Source organism: Poecilia latipinna, unplaced genomic scaffold (assembly GCF_001443285.1).
Source record: "Poecilia latipinna isolate Pla-1442-1.1 unplaced genomic scaffold, P_latipinna-1.0 Scaffold831, whole genome shotgun sequence".
NCBI lineage: Eukaryota > Metazoa > Chordata > Actinopteri > Cyprinodontiformes > Poeciliidae > Poecilia > Poecilia latipinna.
Genome location: NW_015113447.1, coordinates 217,201 through 236,715, shown reverse-complemented (window position 1 = coordinate 236,715; position 19,515 = coordinate 217,201). Strand labels below are relative to the sequence as shown.

General features: G+C 38.9%; 1 protein-coding gene across 12 annotated transcripts in view; it reads right to left on the bottom strand.

The window, feature by feature from the left end:
- magi2b (membrane associated guanylate kinase, WW and PDZ domain containing 2b) overlaps positions 1-19,515 on the bottom strand; it is a 109,823-nt gene that overhangs the window by 9,665 nt on the left and 80,643 nt on the right. For 5 of the 12 annotated variants that reach the window (XM_015047543.1, XM_015047533.1, XM_015047542.1 and 2 more), the window contains exons 10-16: positions 15,344-15,876; positions 13,780-13,948; positions 6,019-6,050; positions 4,389-4,569; positions 3,541-3,656; positions 2,219-2,411; positions 154-417 (exon numbers count right to left, since the gene is read on the bottom strand). In XM_015047543.1, coding sequence (XP_014903029.1) covers positions 154-417; positions 2,219-2,411; positions 3,541-3,656; positions 4,389-4,569; positions 6,019-6,050; positions 13,780-13,948; positions 15,344-15,876 — 1,488 coding nt within the window. The remainder of the gene's footprint in view (positions 1-153; positions 418-2,218; positions 2,412-3,540; positions 3,657-4,388; positions 4,570-6,018; positions 6,051-13,779; positions 13,949-15,343; positions 15,877-19,515) is intronic. The other 7 variants (XM_015047544.1, XM_015047545.1, XM_015047534.1 and 4 more) reach the window with 6 other exon arrangements.

The following is a 19,515-nucleotide window of genomic DNA, read 5'->3' as shown; positions in this document are numbered from 1 at the left end:
ATACTGTATGGGAAGAAAAACCCCCCCATGAGAAGAAAGACATTAAATCCTTGACTGGAAATGTGTGCTCTTGGATTATGGCAGAATAATTCCCCCATAATATTGCAGCAGAGGTCGATTCCCCGTCTTTGTGGGTCATGAGGATGAACTCACTGATGACTGCGGTGTTCTCCGGTCTGTTCAGGGAGCTGATGATGACGAAGCCAAAGCCCTCGTTCTCCTTGCGGTGAATGACCACGTCGCTGGTCTGCAGACCGGTCCTCTCCGGGGCTGAGGTTGCAGCTGGAGCGTTTGTTGTCACGGGGACCGGTGCCGAGGCTGCGTCGCTGCGCGGAGAGCTGTGCTGCGTCGACACAGAACCAGGACTGCGGCCGTTCACCGGGCAAGGCTCTCCTGATGGAAACAAGAGGAAAAGAGCTACTGTAACTGTAAAACCAATCTGTCTGTTAACGGTGCTTTAAAGTCAAACTGAATATAAAGTTACATAAAAAATATTTCAGTTCTGTATCATGTCTTAATGTTTTAAACTCTATTAACATGTTGTCTTTAACTAGTTTAGTGGTAAGCTTAGGGTCATGCTCTTTCCCCACGATGACATCGGCTTTGAAGATGTGGATGGTAACTAGTTACAGTTACTCAATTACATCTACTTGAGTATCTTTTTATAAAAAGAAAAAGTCACAAGTAACTTCAATGAAGAAAGAACAAACTTATTTTAACATAATAACAGACACACACCTGAAGTTGATGTTAAAGTGAGACTTCTTCTTGGTACACAAGCTTTGTTGTTCTGATATTTTCTATCTATGTTCAATAAACACTATTATCACCAAAAGAACAGTACTTTGTTCTAATATACACATAACATACTCTAAGTATTAATTTTATGTCAAGTCTTAGCTTGAGAAACTTTTTTTTTTGAAAAAGTTCCTTCTACCTTAATATGTTTTTTTGCATTTGTTGTAAAAAAAAAAATCTGTTTTGGTCTTTAAAATGCCAGAATATGCACATATTTTTTGTGTTTGATGACATCATTTTAAGATATTAAATCAGATTTTATTACCAGTTACTCAGTATCTCAGTAGCCGTTTTGCTAAATACTTTTTCTGAGTAATTTCTAGGACGGCTACGTTTTGCTTTTACTTGAGTAAAAATATTTTGAACGAGTGCTACTCTTACTTGAGTACAATTTTTTGCTGCTCTACCCAGATCTGCAGATTCGTGAAGTGCACCAGTCCCTCTTGAAGCACAACATTTTAACATTATGAGGATGCCACCCTTCATAGTTAGCATGGTGGTTTCTGAGCTTACAAGCTTTCCCCTTTTTCCCCCAATCTGCAGCTCATGTTCACTGTGGATGGTGACACTCTAGCTTCACTCAGCTTCTTTCTTTAATGTGGCAAATGTACCCCAGGATGATTCAGATTTGTTGAGCTTAAAATGAAAGTAATCTTACTCTATGAACACTTCTAAATATGGTAGGAATAATTTTGGTTATTTTATCTCATATAAAACAAGAAAAAGGTTTAGTCTGATTTAATTTTGGACAGTGAGAACAAAATGTAACGTGTTGTTAAGCAGTGGATGTAAATGTCTGTCGATAATAAATTCTGCTAGATGATAAATTGCCTCAGAATTTATTGCGATAAACAATAATATTGTTGTTTTGAGACCATTTTTAAGCAATATAACAGTAATAATGGCATAATAATGCAAAAACACATTGTCAAGGATCAATAAACTTTAAATTGTAATGAACATTTGAAATATCCAAAATAAATAAAGAAAACAACAGAAACAACAAATAAAATGAATTATAAAGTCTGTGTAAACAAATTTATCTTTTAAAAAAAGGGATAGTTGAGACCAAAGCACCAGGCTGAAGACTTTTATCGTTCAATTTTTGTTAAAAAGAGAGAGAAAAGATAAAAACGATAAGTCAAGTCAATGAAAATGATTGAGTTTCTTTTAATTTATCATTCAGTGAATTGGTTTATTGTTCATGGTGTCAGGCCTACGTCTGGTTTCAGTTCTACATCTATGATCTCCTACCACAGAAAAGGCTTGTGAGAGAAGAACATGCTGATCCTCAATGCAGCCTATCAGCATGTGCATCTTGTCCAAGTCATATTTTTCAAATCTGATGCCAACGAACTGAGCAGCTTGTTCTCCAATTTTAGTAAAAAGAAGAAGAAGAAGAAATAAAACCTGTCCTCACCAGGCATCTGCACTCTCCTCCTCACAGTCAAGCTGACTTGACCATTGCGGGCGGCGGCGTGCATCAAGTCAATGACGTATTTGTGCGGTTTCCCAGCAACCACGTTTTTATCCACTGAAATTAGCTCATCCCCGGGTCGAAGCCGGCCGTCGCGCTCAGCGGGAGTGTTCTCTATTATAGCGCCAATAACAATCTGTTCAAAGACAATCAATATTAGCAGCGCAGATGAAGGTGAAGAAGATGAGCAGGAGGCAACAGTGTAGAGACACAAAAATGGAGGACCCTGGTTAACCTTTCAAATAATCTGCAGCCAAATTCTCTCAGTTTGCCACAGTCATGCTGTTTTATTAGCAAGGCGTTACCTTCAGTATGGGAGGCAGTGAGCGGTTAGAGAGTTAGAGTGTCTGTGTGTAAATTACAGGGTGTCTAAAAGATGCAAGTATTCATCCTCCTGAAACTTCTTCACATTCTGCCTCAAACTTATAGGGATTATAGGTGATAGATCAACACAAAGCAACCAATAAAAAAAAATCTGAAAAGTCTGGAGCATATTTGTATACAAATATGCTCCAGCCTTTTCAGATTTTTATATTCAGCCCTCCAGAGTCCAGACGTTGCAGAATCGCTCTTTGCTGCGGTTACAGCTGCAGGTTTTTTGGGTTTTGCCTCCATCAGCTTTTCTCATCCAGAGTCATCTTCTCCTTTTCCTCTTTTCCAAAATAATCCAGTCAGATTAGATGGAGAGTGAATCTCCAAACATACAATTTCAAGTCTAGACACAGCCTCAGTTAAATTTATGTCTGGACATTGACTGGCCATTCTATTGAATACAAGCTTTGATTTAAACGTTGTTTGATTTCCCAGTATTTATCTTTATTGATATTCCCATCATCTCTGCCTCTTTTGGAAAAAAAGCATCCCACCAGTGTGATACTCCCTCCACTACATTTCATGCTGATTTCCAAAACATCTGGTCTCATGCCACTCGTTGCCAATGTTCCCAAGCAGTTCAGCTTTGTCAACAAAATTCTTCCACCTGAGCTGTGGATCTCTGCAGCTCCCCTCGAGCTACCATGAGCCTCTCAGCTGCTCCTCTCTTTGCCACGCCCTCATCACGTTACGCTGGACGACCAGATAAAATCCCAGTAAAATACATTTGAGTCCGAACATGACAAAAAGTGAAGTATAAAAGGTGTGATTATATTTGCAGGGTTCTGGATGTCGCCAGTAGATCGTGTGGTGTAGCAATAGATGGATGTAAGATGAGTGTTTGGGTGTGATGAGGTTAAATCAGTGTGTGGTCCAGCCCGTCCCATACGAGCCTTGTCACGGGCGTCCGGACTCACAGCCTGCACGGCCTCGTCTCCCCCCAGGATGCGAAAACCGAAGCCCGTTTTCTCCCTCAGCAGATGCACCTCCACCTCCTCGTACTCAGGACCTAAAGTTAACACACAGACAGTTTAACAAAGCTCGTGTTGCCATGTTGGATTTAGAAGGAGACCAAGACAGTATTGGTGTCCTTCTAATAAAAAAATAATAGATTGAGAGCGATACACATCAATTTTAGGGGTAATAGGGATTTTTTTTTTTAAGTGTTCCTTAAAATAAAACAAAACAAATTCTTCATTCATGCAAGAAAGTGACTCCAAACCTATAAGAAAGTAAGTCAGGCCTGCGAAATGTGATGCAACACTTCCTAAAATATACCAAAACAAAAGAGACAGCGTCTCCCCTGAGCAAAATATTTTTGAAAGAGCACACCAAGAGCAAAAAAAGGGCATTGCCTTCCACATAACAAAGGCTAAACTGTGGCAAAAAAAGAAGTATATAAATGTGTTTACATGACTAAATGGGATTGAAAGTGGATGGCGATTTTTAACTGGGATAAGTAAGAATTGACTTTCACCATTTGGGTACTTGTGGGGAAAAAAAAAAATCCAGATTTTAATATAATTTCTGGGCTAAATTAAGACGAGGATTGTCCTGCATGTCCGCTGTTTGGAGGAAAGCTCCATGTCTGATGTGACGGGGTCAAAGGGTGAGGTAAGAGCCAGAGCTATGACATGACGGGGGCTTTTATAATAGTTGTAAAGTATTTACTCAAAGGAAGATATTTCTAGTTTTATAATGGCGTGTCTAAACTTTGGAGTTTGTGGATTCCTGCACTTACGTCTGCTCTCATAGATGGCCCTCGACTTCTCATAAAGGTCATAAGGGTCGGGTTTGTTCAGGTCAAAGCCCTCTGTGGAGTCGGGTACAGATGTGCGGTGATGCGGTTGGTTTGGGAAGGGCGTGCCAGGCGGCAGAACCGGGCCGGATAGGTTCGTCTGAGGGCTGCCCTGAGGGTCCCACTGGTTAAACAGCGATAATAATAAAACACAAAACAAGAAACATTTAATTTCACTATAATACACAGCTCTATTTTTAGTTCAGAGGTTCTTGAGTCACCTTCACTTTGCTGTTTCGCTTTTTTAATTAGCCAGATTTTGCTATAATGTTTTGAAGTCAATTAAAAGTTTTTCAGGTCGTCAGTGTCTCTCAAAGTTGATTTTTGTTTTTAAACATTTTCTGAATTTAATCTTTCATTTTAACTTCCTTAGCTGATTATTGTGAGACAATTATTTTCCCCCCTGGTCTGGTAGTCACTCCAGCTGAATATGACTAAGTGTTATTTCTGCCCAAAAAGACAAATTAGAATCAAACTAATCTAAGTAGCACATTTTGTAATCAGAAGTATTTCTCCTCTTTTTTTAGTAGAACTTATTTGAATATATTTTAAATAGTATTTTAGCACCAGCAAGTTGATTACTTACTAATTCTTGGTTGAAATTTTGAAATAAAGTGACTGATCAGCTAAAGGATAATTCATTTTTCAGGTTTTCAATTGCTTTTTCCAAATTTTCTAAAGAAATGGCACACATATACACTTCATCTGCTGCAATTAGTTTCTTTAGGTCTGAAACTTCCTTTGTCCTTTACTTTCATTATTTTAATAACAGGCTGCACAGTGCAATGCAAAGACTTTCATAGAGTTTAATTTTAAAAGATCTTCACAAAACATGAAACCTCATCGATGGAAGGTTTCATGTTTGGGAGTTTTTTCTCTGTTTCGATTATATTCAGGTTGCAATTGTTCATTTATTCATGTTTTTCTTCTGAAGACACGTTTTAAAGTGACACCACAGATTTTTGTGTTGTTAGTATTTCAACAAGTGTACGAAATGAAAACTAATTACAGGGAAATTAAAACAATTACAAGGCTAACTTCATCCACAAACAGCAGGGAACATGTGAGAAAACATGTTAAAGTAGGAAAGTAATCCCCTGACCTCTGACATGCTAATTATGTGAACTAAATTTATTTAAATGTTGTGCTTCAGTGATTCTATTATTCAGATAAGTAAAAATAAACATGTGGGTGATGGTAGATGTACAGACAGTCATAGATTTATACATATTCTTCTTTTAGGCTTAAATGACGTGTATTTTTAAGTTTCTTATTAACTGGGAATTAAGTAACACTAATATAAAAAGGCTTTGCTTTAAATAGAGTTAGCTAAAACTGATTGTTTTACTCCAGATTTTTGGAATAAGTTGCAAAATATAATTCATCTATTCATACTTTAAAACTTGGGATGAAATGTGTAATTGTTGTATTTAGTCTTGTTTTTATTGCTTTTTTTCCTGATCAATCTTTTGTACATTTGCGTTCTTTCTATCTTTTCTTCTTTGAACTGTTCTGATTTTGTTTTTAGTTGTTATTATTAGTAGTATTTAGTTAGTTAGTAGTAGTAACATACTTGTTTGGACGCCTTCCATGGGGAGATGTGACCTGTGGAAAGGAAACAGAAAAAACTGCTTACAGAAAATAAACAGACATGATTTGCTACAAAGTTACAAAACAAAATCTATGTATAAATAAGTAGATAAGAGAGCGATAAACAAGCAAAACCCTTTATTGTTTGGAAAGTAACAAAATATCTCGGCGATTATTTCGAGTTTGTGTCACTTTCCCTAAACAATTTATGCCGTTGCGTTTGTTTTCAACATTTTTACATCATTAGCTGTAGGCCTGAAGCGCACACTCCCAACCATAAGCACACACACTTTTCTCTGCAAGTCGCTTTTCATCTGCATGAAAGAAGCAGGAAGAGCTACATCACAACAACACACCCATGAACACAGCTCCCTTGTGACTCTGAATCTAAGGGATACAGTCCATTTGTGCTGCTAAGACCCAAATACATACATTTAGATGTGCAGCAGCTGCCTTGTAAAAAATCCCTCTGCATTTGAAACTCCACTCACATGCACTGAAATACATAAACCTTCTCCTAAAGCTAAACTCCTGCATGAATCCTTTAGCCGAGGTGGGTGCCTGTATAAAACCCCTGGGAGAATTCAAGTAGTTAATATTTATTAAGTTTATGACATTTCACGAAAAATGTCAGGGAGCACTAAAAGGAATATATTTCTGGAAAGACTCTCCAACTACACCTGCTTGTGCTAAAGCTACAATCCAGCTTTATCCTGTAAAATCAGCCAAACTCACTTGAGAAATAGCTTGTCGCCAACAGAACAACATGCCATTGTCGGTTTGTTTTGCTAGTTTCTTGTAAATTGTTATCTCATTAAAATATAAAAGCAGAGAAAGCAAACTCATCAGGATCCCTGATTCATTTTCAGGATTTCTTTCTTCCAATGTGCTTTCTTGTGTTTTGCAAACTGCAGAACATTGTTTGATCTGCATAAAGGAGAAGGAATAAGACTCATGGAGGAAGATTGAGAGCAGAACTGGATTGGACAGATTTCATCAATACAGATATAAAGATTAAGATGAAATAAATAAATGTGATTTGTGGCCATATGTTTCTTGGATCGTCACCTTGCTTCATTTTAAATTTGCTTCACAAATAACCACAAATTGACCCAAAACCTGATTCACTCAGCTCTGTTGAAATTACTTTTCAAGTCCTGGTAAAGTTTCCTCATCACCTGCGTAAAGCAGGTCAAAAACAGAGAAGCTGCTCAGTAAAGTTTAGGTACCATTAGATTGTCTACTTTGATCAATCCATATTGGGGCATCATTTTAGGCACCCAGAAAAAAACAGGTAGACTGATGACGCCAAGATTATCATTTTCTTCAATGTTTCCAAAGGTGCTAAATTAAAATGTCCATTCAAACATCCCGTTTTTTTTATAGACAGATGTTTTTGATCATCTCTAGTAAAAAATGTGAAACACTTTGATCAAACCTGAATAGGGTAGTTTTTCACCGAACAGAGATTCTCTAAATTACATTGTAAGATGTATGAAAAATTAATTGTTTTTGTGAAAACACAAAAAAGCATTTTCAGAACCTCCCTAAATTGAGACAAGCACAAATGGTGTAATACATTCAAGTCAAACCTTCCCTGAATTACTCTACAATTAAGCTTTCACTCTGTTGGTGAAAACAAAAAATATGGATTCTTCTTTTCACAAACTCCTTCATGAAACCTTGTCTCGTCTTCTCTTTGTGAGCCCAAAATAATTACCATAATGGATTGCCTTGTTCCAGGATGTTCATCAACACGTCTGATTTAAGGTGTTAAGAGCCTGAAGTAGCAGCAGCAGAAAGTCAATACGATGATGAAAAAGCTCGAGCGATGATGACAGCAGCTCAGTTTACATTTGAATAATTAAATGGTAACTTTAAAAAGGAATATCATCCGGTATGTACCGGCTAAAGTTCAGACACTATTTATTTATCTAAATCTGAAGGCCATTTAGGTCAGATTGTTCTCATGCACAGAGAAATCAGCTGTTGACCAGAAAACGTCTTTATTTTAGGTCGATCGCCCAGAGAGCGTCCAGTCGGACACTCGATATTCTGTCACTATTCAAATATCGCAGCAAACCTGGTGCTAACAGGCTGCACTGACAACGCTGCTGCTGGGGTGAAGGTTATCACTAAGTGAAGCAGAATAAATGTTGGCTATTATTCTATCAGGTGTTTGACATTAAAGCACTTTTAGAAGAAATTCCATCTTCTATGACATGTTGAGACATGTTTGCTGTTTATTCTGGCAGAGAAAAGGCAAGAGAGAGTTAGACCTTTAGGAGATATGAAGGTAATCGAACAAATTAAAGCACTATTTGATCAGTTTGAGCTTCAAATGTGACAAAAAAAAACAAAAACATCCAGGATTCGGAAATGTTGCTACTTTTGGGAATGCACGGTGAGATCAATGTTTTACTTACGCTAACTCGATGCTAAGGCCAGATTAAAAGACAAACAAGTCATTTCAGCTAAGATTTTTGTATTTTGTGAAATTCTCAACTTCATTCTGCTATTATTGTTTTGTTGTCAGAGAAAACAAAAGTTTACAGGAAAGGGAATGCAATCGATGAAAAGATGTCTCGTAGATTTTCCTGTCTCATGAGAGTTAGTTTGTATCCATCTTGTCTATGTCATATAATTTATTGTTGGCTCTTGAGCAATGAACAGGCACACGAATATTATAACATGGTTTTAATGACACAGTTTTTGATAATTAGGTGAGGTGAAAGACAGAAGATGGGAAAGATGACAAAAGCACGGTTTTCTATGAGTTGTAAAGATGAACATGGGTTTAGGGAGCACTATCCGTGGTGCTGAAGTGATTCGGCTACAGAGGGGGCGCCCAGCGGGAAGCCGGGAACAATAACTGCGTTCAGCAGGGAACACAGGCCTTCAGGGAGGCTTTAAGGAATTATAATAACTCATTCTCAGGAAACTTTCCTTAACGATTCAACGCACAGAACGACTATCGGCCACAAGTTAATTGTCCGTTCATATTAAAGAGGAACATTGTCCTCACAGTTGCATGTCAGCTTAATTTAAATGCAAATACAATTTGCCGGCATATGTGTGGGGTGTGTGGCACGCTCGCACAAACGCTGATGAATTACAAATGAATGACTTCCAGAGAGCCATCGTGTGGCTTCCCTCACAAGTCAGCGGTCAAACCGTCTGGCAGGCCGGGCCTCACAGACTCGCCCGCTGGGTTCTGGATGGACTTCAGGTTTGCTCTGATTGGCTTGAGCGGCTCGGCACCTTGTCTTTCCTCTCTGCCTCCAAACGCATCCTGATTGGTGCTGCAAAACGCTTCAGATATGTGGTTGGCTCGGATTTGGGCCGGAATGTCAGGGGACGGAGCTGCGAGCACGACCAGAGCTCAGCAGAACGCTGGCAGAGCGCCCACGCTACGGCGCGGCAGTCACACAGAAACACACAGCTACACATGAAGAAGACCAACACAGAGTCTCTGTTCTGAGAGACAAAACAGCAAGACTGAAGTCGCAGGGTGACATCGGTTTTTCCTTTTTTTCACTCACTAAATAGTGATCTGCAGATAAACTCCAGCAGAAACATGAATGGTTGCAAAGAAGTTCCTGTTGTTTCAGGCTGATGACTCTACACAGAGTGCAGGTTTGTTACGTTTACATCTGAAAAATAAAAATCTTTACTTAATCAATTCAAAGTAGAGACGGAGACATTGCCATCCTTATATTTGAAAAGTTTCGTATGTTTTTCTTCGCTGCAACGATTGCAACCGCATCCATTTTCAGCTGCGTTTTCTGCTGCTTTGTGCTCAGTTTTGTTCTTGAATGATGGAGTTTAATGCTAAATATTTCTGGATTTCAGTCATGAAAATTAATGAAACTGACCTGAACACAACAGAAAATGAAATACTACAGTAATTGTGATAAATGCCCTTTAAGATTTACTTGAGTAACTTCAGTAAATCAGCAAAATAATTTAACAACATACTTATTCGCTTAAGTTAGAACTGAAAACCTAAGTAGATTAAAAATAATCTGTTTTGGTTCTGAAATGTAAATATACGGCTTTTTGCAACAATACAAACTATTATAACAAAATATAGTGATGAGATAAGATGTCACAAAATAAAATTTAAGATAAAAAAATAAACAATCTAAACATATTTTAGACTGTTAGACTTTCATATGAGATGAATAATTCATGAACCAATAAATGCACATATTTATGCAGACTGAAACCTGAAAACAAAACTGCAAGAAAATGAAACAACTTTAAAAATCTGACAGTAATTTGCTTTTTGTTTCTTTGGGAATTACAAATTTGACTGTGAAATGTCGCTGCATTCCTTAACCCACCACCAGGGGGCAGACACTGGCTCTGCTAATTAGAAGACGCTCAGGCAGCATGACATTAGCTCTGTGTCGCCCATGTCTACATGTGAGCATGCAGCTGTACACACTGCTGCATTTTCTGCTTCTGCAGGAAACATCAGAATCATTTGTTCTCATCACGTCATTTTAATTAGCTCTAATGCAGCCGGAGCACAGAGTGTAAGCAAACGTTTGGTTCATGTTGGGTTCGCTCGGCTGTGCGGAAGTTTGGCGCTTTAATAACTCCGCCGTAAAATAAGCAAACCGGCTCTTACGTCAGGTATTAGTATCGCTGAGCGCTCATGTCTTTGATGGCTTCTCAAAGTCTAAATAGTAATTCCAGTCGCACATAAATTAATTAAACCTGAGATGCATGTTAGACTGATTACTTTCATCCCTAATTAAATACAATCCATGAAAAGAGTGATGCAAACAAGAGGCTTTGTCTACAATTTACCCCTTTATTATTCTGATACCATCTGAGAAACAATGCAAATGAACTGCTCTACTGGCAGTCAACTCCAGAGAAACCAAAGTCAAAACGAGAATTTAAAGAAAAGAGATTGCTTCTTTGTGCTTTTACTCTGGAGTGTGTGCTCCACAGACTCCTCCTCACTGTGTGGCTAAAAATGTGTGTTTGTCCGATGGCCAGAGGCTAAATGTTATCAGCAGATTAAGGAAATTATCAAGTCAAATTCTGACCTTTGACCAGGGCACCTTTTGTAGAGTTGGTGTGAGAGCACATGTCAGACAAATAAAGCCGACCAATTTAAGTCGTTTCTTTGGAGGAAACAGAAAAAAAGGGTCAGGATATTTCCTTTAAGCTTCCTTGCAGTGAAAACCTGTTTTTCCTTGAAATATTTCCAAAGAACGATCGAAGCCTCATCTTTGTTTTATGCTTAGATTGTTGTTCAATGCGCAGAATATCTTAAAGACCTTTCTGTGCTAGAGCAGCTCATCACTTTGTGTTCTTGTCTCGTTTCGACTATTCCCAAACCGGCACCGCACCATGATGGACTTGAACGCAGAAATAAAAGAATAACGTTGCATGAGTCCAGTCGGCCGAGTTCTTTCACAACACTCAGAAGTCTGTCTTTGTGAGCTCTGCAGGGGATTTAGGCTCAAAACATTTCATTATAAGTACTGCAGGAAGGTTCCTACACATTGTTCATGTCCTCCACAGTTTCACATATTTCTAGGGCAGTTCTTTGTTAATTTATTCACTGTGGACGTTTCTGTTGGGGTCAGAGTTTAAATAAAAAAAAAAAATCTACAAAATCCAGAGGAAGGGAAGGGATGAAGGAACAACAATTAGACAAATTTAACAGGGATTTAAGTCTGGAAAGCATTTAAATCATATTTTGGACACTTTTTTCCAGAGAACAGAGGAACCCAGTGAGTTTGTTATAAAGATTTGTTTCTCCCTGTGGGACTGAAGCTGCTTTCCTGACAACAACAGAGAAACTTTAGCTCCCACTGCAGCTCAGCTTGTTTTACATTTAATATTCTGTATCTTTAAACAGCTACCACAACATGACAAGAGTAATAAAGCCCAAGCAGTCACAATACATTTGCTATTTGCAATAAATTCTCTCAGCAAATCAGCACATACAAAAAAACAACAAACAAACAAAAAAAAACAATACATTAATTTTACAGTAGTTTATTTCTCTTGATCAATACAACAAACTGTTTTGAAGAACTTTATTGTTCTTAGGAATCAGTCATCTTAACTACTTAATATTGCAGAGGCAAAATCTCATTTACAGACTTTCAGACAGTCTAAATAAAAAAAAGCTTCAGAGACTTGAATGTGTAAAAAAATAAACAGTTGTCAAAATGATCCTAATCAAACAGTATTTTGCTCTCCGGGCTCTCACTGTTACCTCTGCTTGACTCCTCTCTCGCAAAGCAGCAGCTGGGCTTGAAGACGCTCCATGAAGTGACGCAGGAGGATCACAAGCCAGCACATATTTAGCTGTAAGATGCTCCAGATCTGGACTCTTTCCGAATTTTGCTAAAGTCATCTTGGCTTATGAAATCTCCAAAACAGCCAATTGTGTTTGAAATTATTTAGGATGTCTTTTTCAAATGCAGATTAAATACTAAAAAGTTGATAAAAGGTCAAGAAAAATGTAACATTTCATGTCGTATGAAGTTAACCTCCCACATTTAAGATATTACTAAACAAACCTAAAAACTTATGACTACTGCTTTTTAAACTTTTACTAGCAATTTGGATCTTTTATGATTTTGAGTTGAATATTGATGTAATATACCTGACCTGTTAGCAGTCACATATATAAAAGGCTTAATTTTATTTTTTCAGAATAATGACACAGTTTGATTTGTTTGCTGTTATTTCAAGTTTGTTGCCTTGTGAAACTATTCATGCCAATTAAGTTTTTGACATTTTATCATGTCACCACCAACAACCTTCACGCTTTCCTGAGTTTTACTGAGACAGACCAACACAAAGTAGTGAATATTTGTAAAGTTATTTCATTTTTTTAATATTTGTAATGTGAACTTTCGCCACAGTTTCAAGTGTTATGCTGCCTTTCAGAGATTTTCTTTTGGCTTCATCCATTTTCCCATCAAATGCCACAGAGGGACATCCCTGCAGCATAATGCTGCCACTACCATTTTCCACCATTTTCAAATTTCAGCAAGTAATATAAATATCATAAACTTCTGTCACAATAAAAATAGTTAGGAATACAAGTACCACACATTCAACTCCTTTAATATAATGTTTTTTAATATATTAGGTGATTTATATTCCATAATGCAGCAAACGATATTTCAGGAAGGTATTAAGATATTATGATAAACTTATTAAAACACCAGAAGTGAGTTATTTAATTACCAAACATCAGAGCTGTAATAAAACCATGTCAGACGTAAATAATGATTTTTATCTGCAGCAGTTGATGGACTCATCCCTATATGGATGTTTCCTATTAAAGGTGTTAAGATATATTAGTTAAATATTGGTTTATTTGTGGTGAGTTGTATTATCGTTGCAAAATTCCCCAACACAGCTGCATATTTTTGAATGGTTACCTAATATCGTGCCGCCCTACAACAAACTTTATTTAGGAGTATCAGAGCTAAGAGGGCTGAAAGCAGATGCATTTTTCCATTCTACTGTCATAAACCCTGTTTTGTGTTTGTCGTCACATAAAATCCCAATAAAAACCATCGAGGTTTATGTTTGTAATGTGACAAAGTGCAGAAATATTCAAGGAGTGTGAATAAGTTCGTAAGGCAACGTCCTGAATTTCAAGACTCGAAACAGAACGAACAGAAGCTGCATTTTATTTGATCATTTGCGAGTCCAAACCACAAACTAAAGAGAAAGCATCTACAATGAGTCTGACCTGTTCCTGCTCTCTGTATGAGGAGCGTTGCCTCCGCGCCCACTGGACACTCTTTGAGCATCTCCACCACTCGTCCGTGTCCCGCTGAAGCCACCGGCTGCTGGTTCACCTCCAGGATCAGGTCTCCTTCGATCAGGCCCGACGCGCCCTGGGAACCAGGCTCCAACACCTGCACCCCGGCAGCAACACATCCGCCATCACTCGCTTGAAATGCGTCATTAATACGAAGCAGCTAACAGAAGTACCCGGTCCGCATCAGTCCTGGTCCTCAGAGCTCTCTGCTCTGCATGTTTTACATCTTCTCCCGCTTCATCACACCTGGTTCAAACACGACACATGAAGTTGAATCTGATGAGAAGCTGCAGGTGTGTTGGAGCAGGAAAACATTTAAAATATGCAGGGCAGTGGAAAATCCTAAATAATATATTAATTTCCCCTGTCTTCACAGAAGAACATTTGAACAGACCAGCAGAGATGCAGCACAGAAGCTGGGAGAGGAACTTATTTCTAAAGGAAAGATACAAACTATATATTCATCTTCACTCAGAAAATTACTGCTACATATCTGAAATATTATAAAGGAAAAAAACAACCACCTACATACATTTTCTAATTTGAACATGAATAAAATGTTGTCTGCCTTACTGCCACTGCACGTTTGGATGTGATTGGGGAGTTTTTTGATCAAGAAAACTGTCATTGTTTGAACATGCTCAGAAATAAATCGATATTTTACAGCAGGGACATTATTTCCCAATGCAAATAAAAAAAAAAAATAAACAAGGTTGGGGAAATCTCATTTTAAAAAATAATTGGTCCTCCTCTGTCCTCATTAAGCACAGAGGAGGATCTATGATGCTGTGGGCTTGTCTCTTCTTAGTGTTTCCACAACATTAACTTTTTGAAAAAACATAAAATCTTGAAGAAAATGTGGGGAGCTTTGTCATTAAACTGTAAGAGTTTATTATAATGTTTTGATTTAAAACACGGTTGCTTCAACGCAGACACGCTTCGCCTGACACAAAATCAACCAGTAAAAGTTTTCAGACTTAAGTCCTGACTTTTTTCCACTGTGTTACTTAGTTTGTTAAAACATAAAAAATATAAAATGGCACAAAAGTTCAAAGAGAAGTAGGTTTTGGTAATTATTCACACTAAGCAGCAAATCTAATAAATAATGCAATGAGAGCACTTTTTTTCTCTGCAGCCAGGTTTCAAAGTATGAGGGTGAGAATTTTTTTCAGACCTTTTTATTTATTACTTTAAATTCAAACTCTGTCTAAACTATAGCCTTATTATTTGAGGCTGTTTTGGGTGTAATTAGCCTTACATGGCTTTCTTCACTAAATCAAAGACAACTTTTTATTTTAACTCTGCTTTATGTTTACTCATAACTTTATAACTATCTCAGACTTCACTCGACGTTTCAGAAAGCTCTTGAGAAGGAAGATTTTAATCTCAATTAGATTATTCCAGGTAAAATTAAGGCTAAATCAAAAAGAATCTAATAATATTTCAATAATTAAGAATATTAAAGGAACTGAAAGAAGGAGATGGTACACATCACCTGCTTAACTCGCTGCCCAGTCGGACTGTCTGCGATTGTGAACCCGAAACCTTCTGCGCCTTTCACCATCGTGACCGTCAGCAGCTCTGGTCCTTGTCCCGTTGCCCCGGCAACACCTGCCGCCCCAGACGAGGCCATGGAGACGTTGTCATCGCGCGGCGTGTGTGCGGACGCCGACCCAGGCGTGGTGGGCGGCAGCGACGAGCCATCCAGGTGCGTGTCCCCGGGGTGAGAGGCTCCGGCCTGCGCCAGAGCCTGAGGGGGAAGCTGGGAGCTCAGCGACAGATACTCCAGGTAGGGGTCGTAGCTGCCGCGCCCGTTCATCACCAGGGGGCGGTGCTCCAGCCCAATGGGCGTGAGGGAGGCGCTCGCCGCAGCGTTCGGGTCCTCGGGGTCGAAGGGCAGCGGATATCCTCGACAGAGCACGAGTGTGACACTCTGACCGATCGGCACAGACTGGAAAAGCTTCACAACATCGGCGTGAGTCGTGCCGAGCACGCAGATGTCATTAATGTAGACGATGACGTCCCCTGAAGAAGAAGAAGGGTAGAAGATGAGAGCGGCTTTAGTCACATTGGAGACGGTTTTATGTCTCACAACCCACATGCTTTAGTGTCAGTGCTTCAGTGTGACACACTGTGCTCTGAAAAGTACAACTTGTCACAGTCTGTTGCCATTAAATCTCTGTGGGATCAGAACAGGGAGCAGCGGAACAGAGAGGAAGTGGACTGTCCCTTGAAAGAGCTGCAAAGGAACATCGTATCACCTGCCTGCTGCTGATGCTGATCTACTGCAGATGTGAGACACTAAGGTCTGAGTGAAAGCAGCAAGCATTCGCAGAGAAATGACCGCCACTGAATAAGGAAACCTAAAGACAGCTAAAGACTTAGAACAATTAGAGATAAACTCCTTTTAATGGTACAGAGACAATGTCAGTCAGCTGTTGACAATGGATGAAAGATAATAAATATAGACATTGTTCCTTGTTAAAAAAAAACATCAATTTGCAACATATTTCTACCTCAAAAACAATTTGTTGGCTACTAGAGAAGCACCATATCTAGCTCTCTATCTGTTCAGCACTTCACAGAAAAACGTCACTAAACCCTCAGGTAATAATTTACACTTTTCTTCTGTTGATATAGTTCATTTTTGGTACATTTGTTCTGTTGATATTTCTTTGTTTACTCTGATTATTGTTTGTCCCTTTGTTCAGAACCTGGTACTTCCAGGACAGAGTGGGAGGCACTCAACTGGATCCATGTGTAGAACCAAATTGATTATTATGTTCAAAGTAACTATGAAGTGATTCACTTTGCAAACATTTATTTGTGTAAATAAGTTTATATACTAGAAGATTAATAATCTTGTTCCTGTTTCAATGTTTAATTTTGTTTGATTTAACTTTTTTTTTTTTTTTTTAAAAAGAGGCCAATAAGGTCCAGGTTTGTTTTCTGTATAAAACCAAAACGATTTTGGCAACTGAGATCCAATTACGGCAGAAATGAAGATGTCAGAAAATAAAATCCACTAATAAGAAACTCAGTGTAATCTTCCAGTAAATTTGGTCAGCAGGGGAAACCTAGGAAGGTTCATGATGGTTCTGTGCTTTCTCAATTTGGTGATAATTTCTCTCATTGTGGTTTTACGAAAAACCTTAGAAATGTCTCTGTAGAAATATCCAGACTAACTGAACTTTGTTTCTTCTCTGTTCTTGAATAAATTTAGATTAGGAAAATGATTTCTTGCCTACTTTATGCTGCCAAACAGGTTCTATTTAAGTGCTTTTTTGAATCTATTCATCAGACATTTATCATTGCTGGGTGTGACTGGTGAAAATGAAGCGAAAAATGCTAATCATAGCTAATTTGTTAATCAAAATGAGGGGAAATTATTCACCTACATGTGGCCAGGTCTGTTTAAATTGCTTTTTTCACTATTATTAAATGTTAAGAAACATTTAAAATCTGATATAACAGAAAAAGGAAAAATAGAAGAAATCTGGAAGGAGCCAAATAGTTTTTCGCTCCACTGGAAATCAGTTATAGATTATCATTCATCATCAGAACCTCTTTGCTTCCTTTGCTTAGGAAGCAGTAATATTTCACAGTTAAAAGTGACAGTGCAGTGACAAATACGGCTGCCTCGAATACTTTATTTTACACTGCTGCACACACACATGTCAAATCCACAATCATGCACAATCCCTGAGAGCAATGCCACACAGCCAAATAGGCCAGCTAATCTCAGTCAGAGGGTGTCTGCGTGAGTCCCTGCATGTGAAAGTGTGTGCTAGTGCAGCTCTGGCAATGTCACAGAGTGGAGACGAGCAAATTGGAGAGAAAAGGGGGAAAAAATCAGAACAGAGAGCAAGGCTGACAGACCAGGAAGGAGGGATAAAGAGAGAAAAAAGTGGAGGGGAGAAAAAGAAAACAGACAAAAACACGTTGAGGACGAAGACGGAGGGGGAAGCGTCAGACGACATGGTTAGATAAGGCAGCTCAATAAAGAGCAAACTTAAAGGGAAGGAGGGAGACAGAGATAAAATACAGAGAAATAGATAAAACAGAAACAATGAGAGCAGCAGAGAGGAAGATTTAGAAATTTACTCTGAATGAGACGTTTAGACACCAGCCGCGCCAGGCAACGGGCCAACAACAAACAGTTTGCGCCTACAGCTTTAAAAGTCTGCGCCGAGGTTAAGCCTCCACCGGTTATTGTTTCTGTAAACTCAGCCTAAATCACATACATAAAGAGCTTATGTCTGAACAGAGCGAACGCTCTTGTAGGCATCCGTATCCACAAGGAGTCTGCAGTTCACAAGCAGACAGAGGAGGATTTCATGTGTTGCTCAGGGGGAATCCAAATGGAAACACACTGGTTAATGTTGGGTCTGCAGCTTGGTGATCCTCATGAGAAGATACCGCCGCTTGTGTTGAGTCTGAATCTCACGTGGTTTTTAAGATTCGGGGGATTAATACGACACAAGCGGGCAATTTAGTGCCACTGGTGTCAACTCTTTGTGTGTGTTATTTTTGATAATACCTCCCATTCTTCACCAGCAGTGGAACTCGGGAAATGGAAACAGATCCGGTAATGAAGGTGTTGCTCGAGATTCAACCAATAAAGTTTCAGTCTTTTATTACCAGAACAGTGAGAGAAAAGAAAGCGTGCAGGGAAACTATAGTTCATGCCTGGAAGGGAAGCAAAGGCTCAAATATGGGGCGCCCTGAATATGCTTCCATGAATATTTCTGAAGCACAGTTTATTATTTCCTGTAATTCCTGCAGATTTTAAGAAACATCTCATAAACTGGAATATTTTGGGGAAACTTTAGCAAGAGAAATTGAAAAAGGAAAAAAGGAAAGTTGTCCAAATATTAATTCTCCCTGAACTTTTTCAGAATTCAGTCAGACAGCTCACCTGTAAATGTTTAAATTCATATTAGCCAATAAAGACACACTCATGGAGAGATGGGTTCATCTCTATTCCCTGAACATGTGCATGCCAGGAAGTGAGGAAAGGATCGTTGAACTCTGACCCCACCCTGCCACCTAAGGGGTGCTGAGGTGTTGAGAAGAACCAAGGTAAAGACGGCCGCAGCAGCGAACAGATTTCACCAGGAGGTTCTGCTGCTCAGATAGACCTCCAAAATTATTAGAGGGGGAAGGTTGACATATTCTGCACAATGTGTGAAAGATCAAGTGTGAAGCAGCAGCAGCACAACAGCCTGACCTCATCAACACATCATGTTTGTGACATTACATCCACAGGCTTTGGTAATGTTCATGACAGGTGGATTTTTACTGGGGAGGCAGTTTTTCTGGTCCGCTCTTTGATGGCAGCTGGTCCTGACCGGCTTTCTGCAGCCACCATCAGATGCCACAAAGACATTTACCTAGGAGCTCAGGCTTTTCTAGGCCCCAGCATGTGTTACAGCGGTAACTTAAAAGACAAAACATCTCTCTGTAAAGGAATGAGAATGGATGTTATGTACTTTCCAGGCACATAGCGCCACTTTACACCACAATAAAGTAACAATGCTGCCTTCAGTTGTTATGAAAATACTCTATACATCAAAAACAACTTCACAGAAACTTTGATCAGAGCCATAACTGATGCCTTAAAATTGGCCTCTGTCTTTTTAAGAAGCTCCTGTCCTTTCCGAC